Here is a 5,407-nt window from a genome sequence, read left to right as displayed (position 1 = left end):
AATAAAGATAAAAGACCCAGATAATCACTGGATTAAAGATAAAAATCATAGCATTTGAAATTATTTAAGTTTGAAATGATCTAAATCATAAGGGTCACCCTTTAAAACATACCCTTTTATTACCCCCAGAGAATTTTAAATAGTATGTCTTGTGATTTGGAGTGTATATCTCGAACAAATCATCTGTAATGACAACTGACATTAATCATGTATGATTTAATGAAAAGGATTACTCAATAAAAAATCAAATTCTTGTTTTCAGTAATTTCACCATAATTTTATTTTGTATTTACAGACTTCAATTCCTAATGTAAGGGTATTGTTGAGGATTGGGGTCATTAGGGGAGAGAAATGGAGCTTGGAGGAGAGTAATTAGAGGTTGGACAAGAATAATTAATAAAGCTAACAGGATGTGAAAGTCTTCCAGAAGAAATTCTTGCAGCCAGCTTTGCGTTCTCGGGGTGCCATGGCTGGGTTTGAATTAGCAGATCTCTGCAGCTCCAGCCTCATTTCATCCTGCTCAGCAGCCTGGGACAGATCTTCAGGTTCCAGGGCATCATTCTCTGTCTGGTTGGGTTCAGACAGCAGCTCTGCCAAGAAATACTTGGCCAGTTCCTATATGGGGTGTGGAGAGAGAGAGAGAGAGAGAGAGAGAGAGAGAGAGAGAGAGAGAGAGAGAGAGAGGGGGCAATGATAGAGAAGAAGAAATTAAAATCTCAGGCTTGAAAATAGACTCACCCCATACCCAAAACCCAATTTTCACAGCTGTGCATTTTTTGGGTCACACTTATAATCAGTTAAAAATCTAAAAATAAGTGAAATTGTTATAATCACCAAGTTACACAAAAATAGTTAAAAACTGAAATCAAGTTTTCTACCTCTGAAGGCTTGAGAGAGAGAGAGAGCGAGCGAGCGAGCGAGAGAGAGAGAGAGAGAGAGAGAGAGAGAAAAGCAGATCGTTAAGACAGTTCTGCAAAGATTAAACATGTGCCAACAGTTTAACTCAATTTCCATATCATGAGATGTAAATTGGAATTCTTCTTACCATTTTTACTAAGTCACCTATGGGGAACCAGACCTTCCATATTAGTAAACATATTGTGTTCCATCTATAGAGTGCCCTTTAGCCCCCAAATCCGCTGCCTAGGAGGGAAGCTCTGCTTAAGAGGGTGCCAGTTTCAGAGTTCTGAGCTTTCAGCACCTGGGTCAGCACTTTCAGTACCGGGGATAGATGTCATCTTTGAACTCAATGACCCAGGTCTTGCGATTTCCTTGAATGCCAAAGGACTCACCTGAATGTGATCGACTGCGCTGATCAGAAGACACACACACAGAGAGAGAGAGAGAAACATAAAAGGAGATTCTGGACTTGAAAAGTTTTCCTGAGGGTTTTGGGAGCTGAGGACACAGAAAAACACTGCAACTCCTCAGAAACACCTCTTAAGTCCACCCAAAAGGGCAGGGGGAAGGCTTAAGGAAGGTTGGGGATTCGAGAAAGTGTAAAGAAGACAGAGTATTTTTACCTGCTTCCCCGCGGCAGCAGCCAGGGACTTCTGCAGGAACTGACGGAGTCGAGGATCCGAGGGTGCGCCAGTGACACCGCCCAGAGCCAGGACGATGGAGAGCGCGGCCAGCGCGCACTGAAGGCGGCAGGACAGCATCTCGGTGGCGCCGGGGAGCCAAGCGAGAAAGACGGTTTGTCAAACTCTAGGAGCGGATAGCAGGCAGCAGCGAAGGCTCTGAACCTCGCGACTCCTAAAGCGGCTTGTGTGCTCTTCCCCCTTTTAAACACTCTCTCTGACGTCAGACTAGGAGGCGCCCCCAGATCTCACCAGCGCTTTTACGCATCATTACCTTCGTGAAATCAATCACAGAAGTGAGAGGAGGCTACACAATCCAAAGTTGTTTACTTAAAAAAGAAAAAAAGAAAAAACCTGCACGCGCACAGGCCCCCATAATTGACTCCACACACATCACACTAACGACACAGTCTTTTATTCCCTCAGCGCTATGCACATACACATTCCGGATTTTCACTCATATGCACATGTGCATGCTCAATTACACACAGACGTTCCCTCAGCCCCCGAAAGGGCAAATAAATGCACTTACATACATAGACGCCTACACATCAAGGTATCCAGAAAATTTTATCTATCATCATATTCAAACATTTTACTTGGGCCAAAAAAAATTAAAAGTATATGTGTAAGCCTGTGAAGATTCAGAATCATTCCTATAAGAACAGATTCAAGAATGGAATGTGAATGTTGCAGGGACTGAGCTATCTCTTTCTCCATTGTCTTTGTCAACAGGCTTATAGATTAAGATGTAATGGGAATGTAAAAGAACTTCACTTTTTCCTCTAAAGCAGGGAAGGCACCCTAAGCTCATCCTCTATCCCCTTTTCTCAGCAACTAAGAGATTTCTGATCTAGCTGCCTTTCTACCATCAGAAAAAAAAAATGCATTTAAAGTGAGATTGATTTCCTGATGGTCCTTAAATACTTGGAACTGGAAGAACGCAATGTTAGAAACCATCTAGTTCAGAGTTTAAATCACTGATACCTACAAATAGAGAGAGCTATGGCTCATAGACTGCTCAGTGGGAGACAGGAGAGTCCTCCACTTTCCAAGGCCAGAATTTTTTCAGTCAACTCAGAGGTTCCTATTAGGATCCTGGCTGGTAGGAGCAGGATTAGGTCTGGGACTCCCAGTCAGGACATGCAAATTTGAGGAATTCCCAAAACATATATGACCACTGTTGTGTGTCTGTGTGTGCAGAAAGGAACAGCAGACCCTTAGATCCAGCAGGCCCCCTACCCACCACACACATAGGAAGGATGAGTATTTAAGACAAGCTGTCTTAGGATTCTTGTTGTGATCATTCTGATTAGATGTTTGCTGTTCAGATAAGAGTTCCAGAAGCTTTTGGTTTGTTTGTTTCAAATAATTCATTATCAAGAAAGGGCTAACTAAAATTCTATCAAGGACTCAATGATCTTTGCAAGCTTTCCAATGGCTGCCACTTTATGACCTTCAAGTTCATAAAAAGGTTTTAAAAGATGTATCTCCAAAAACCAAGTGAAGCAGGGAACTTGGCCCATTCTGTCACTAGCCATACATCATGTATGCATTTTCAGTACTTAGATCAAAAGCAAAATATTGAGCGGCAAGACAGGTCCTGAACGTTTGGATAAGTGTTGCCACTTCCTTGTGTCCGTAAGCCAAGGCAGTGAGAGAACACACAGCCAAGAATGCTCAAGTTTCCCGACTGGGCAAATCAGCAAGGCTAAGCACAAAAAAATGACATTAAAAATAGTCTGGGGCCTCCCCTGGTGGTGCAGTGGTTGAGCACTGGGCTGCAAAGCTGCCCGCAGCCTCTGCAGCACCGGTTCAATCCCCGGCCACCGGCAAGGGTCCCACATGGCACGCAGACCTCTCCTGCCGCCCGCTGCTCCCCTCAGCAGTGTGTTTTGTCGGTCTGCCTGTTCTGTTCCCGGCTCTGGCTTTGGTGAATTCTCTCACCCTCCCATGCTTCTGACTGTACCCAGTGCTTGTATAAATCAATCAATCAATCAATCAATCAATCAATCTTTTAAAAAAAAGTCTGAAAATACAATAAATCTGGGGTTGTAAAACCCAACCTCAGGAACTACATATTATTTTCTGTATATTCATTGAACCCTCCATAACCCCTGGATTAGTCCAGTTATGTCAACCCAACTGTCCTGAGGAGCCCCTGAATGATCTCACATCTCCTCCACCTTTGGTAACACCACTGAATAGAGGAGAGTTTTCCTAAAACAAGATCCAGTCAAAGAACAAATTGCAGCCCCACATCTTGCCCTGTTCTGGGAGATCTTTTTCATCCTTCTCCAGACTCCTGCCCCACTTCCATGCCTTATCCATCTGGCTTTTTCCTAGACTTATCTGCACGTCTTCCTTTCCGGCCAGGCCTGACCAATATCAGTCGCAGTGTGTGCCATTAGTCTCCCTGTTTTGACTTTCTTCTTCCCTTTCTGCTTCCTTCCTTGTCAACTGTCTCACCAAGAATCTTCATGATTGTTACCTGTCTTAATATCTACTTAGGAATTAGAAGGTCTGTTTGTCTCTCTCACAACCCTGCTAAAGGGCTGAGGCCATGGATGAAATAACTGATGAATTTTTTTGTTTTATTTTGTTTTGTTCTGTTTTATAATCCTTGCATTGTTAGGAGTCTAAGTACCACCAAAGAGAGAAGTGGAGCCAGGACAAAAGTGAGCACAAATTCTTCCTTATATATCAAGTCATCAAATTTTGCATAAAGTTTGGTTTAGCATACAAGCGCTTCCAACTTCCTCAACCTGAGTCTTCTATAGTCAACCCTCCAAGACCTCTTTCCCATGTCCCAAAGGCTGGGAGGGGAAAGTGGTTCCTGGTTGTACCAGGGGCCTTTTTTTCCTGATGTTGGTCACCAGAAACCACCTCCCCTCATCCTAATGCAGCCCTCTGGCAGGGGCAGAGTGGAGGGGTGGTCACAAAAGACATTCTCATCCAGCCCATGAGGGTGTGCTAGCCCCATCTCACAGAGAAGAAAACAGAGGTCCCAAGAATCTAAGTGCCCTGCACCAGGGCACACAGGCAGGAAGCAGCAAGGTCAGAGGAAGAATGTAGCCCCACATTAGAAATTCTTCTCCGGATGGATACCTGGCTGAAGGTATCCAAAGATACCTGGCTGAACAGACTTCTGCTAGGACACTAGCACTCTGAAAGGCATCCAAGCATCTTCCCTGTGCAACCCGTCTAGCCAGGACATATATGTTCCCTACCTCCCTGGTGGAATGTACATTTGGAGGTGAACTACCTGTCAATGTGAGGAGTAGAAACTCATTTGATCAGGAAAGTGTAAAATTTGTGAACAGGCATAGGCATTCAATATTAAGCAATGCAGGGAATTAAAAGCTGTCTGGTCTGGGAGTCCAGAGACCTGGCTTCTCATTCAACTATGTGACACCCTCTCTGGGCCATGGTTTCCTCTTCTGCAAAATAAAAGGCTCAATAAGTAGCTTTGTGAGCCCTTCCAGCCCCGATGATCACTGAGTTCAAGTTTCAAGAAATGAAGGGGTAAGGGGCCTCCCTGGTGGCACAAGGAGTTAAGCATAGCACTATGAAGCTATTCGCAACCTCAGCAGCATGAGTTCGATTCCCAGCCAGGGAGCTAACCCACATGGCCAAGCAGACCTCTCCTGTCTAGCCTGCTGCTCCCCTCAGCAGTGTATTTCAGTACATCTGCCTGTTCTGCTCCCCACTCTGTCTCTGGTGAATCCTCTCACCCACACCTTTGGCCTGCACCCCAGCTCTTGTATGCACAAATAAAAGAAATCTTTAAAAAAAAAAAAAAGAAAGAAAGAAATGAAAGGGTAAGC

At 44.3% G+C, this 5,407-nt stretch overlaps 1 protein-coding gene across 1 annotated transcript; it reads right to left on the bottom strand.

The window, feature by feature from the left end:
• Positions 1-402: 402 nt before the first annotated feature.
• Positions 403-2,117, bottom strand: SST (somatostatin; the record flags this gene model as incomplete). Its single annotated transcript, XM_084231805.1, has 2 exons — positions 1,524-2,117; positions 403-615 (listed from the first exon to the last, which is right to left on the bottom strand). Exons 1-2 carry the CDS (start codon positions 1,659-1,661, stop codon positions 403-405), a joined length of 351 nt encoding a protein of 116 aa, XP_084087931.1. The 5' UTR covers positions 1,662-2,117.
• Positions 2,118-5,407: the final 3,290 nt, after the last annotated feature.

The sequence above is a fragment of the Talpa europaea genome, assembly GCF_964194135.1.
Source record: "Talpa europaea genome assembly, chromosome: 4".
In the NCBI taxonomy this organism is placed as follows: domain Eukaryota; kingdom Metazoa; phylum Chordata; class Mammalia; order Eulipotyphla; family Talpidae; genus Talpa; species Talpa europaea.
Note: the sequence above shows the minus strand (reverse complement) of the source record. Positions and strands in the feature narration are given on the sequence as shown.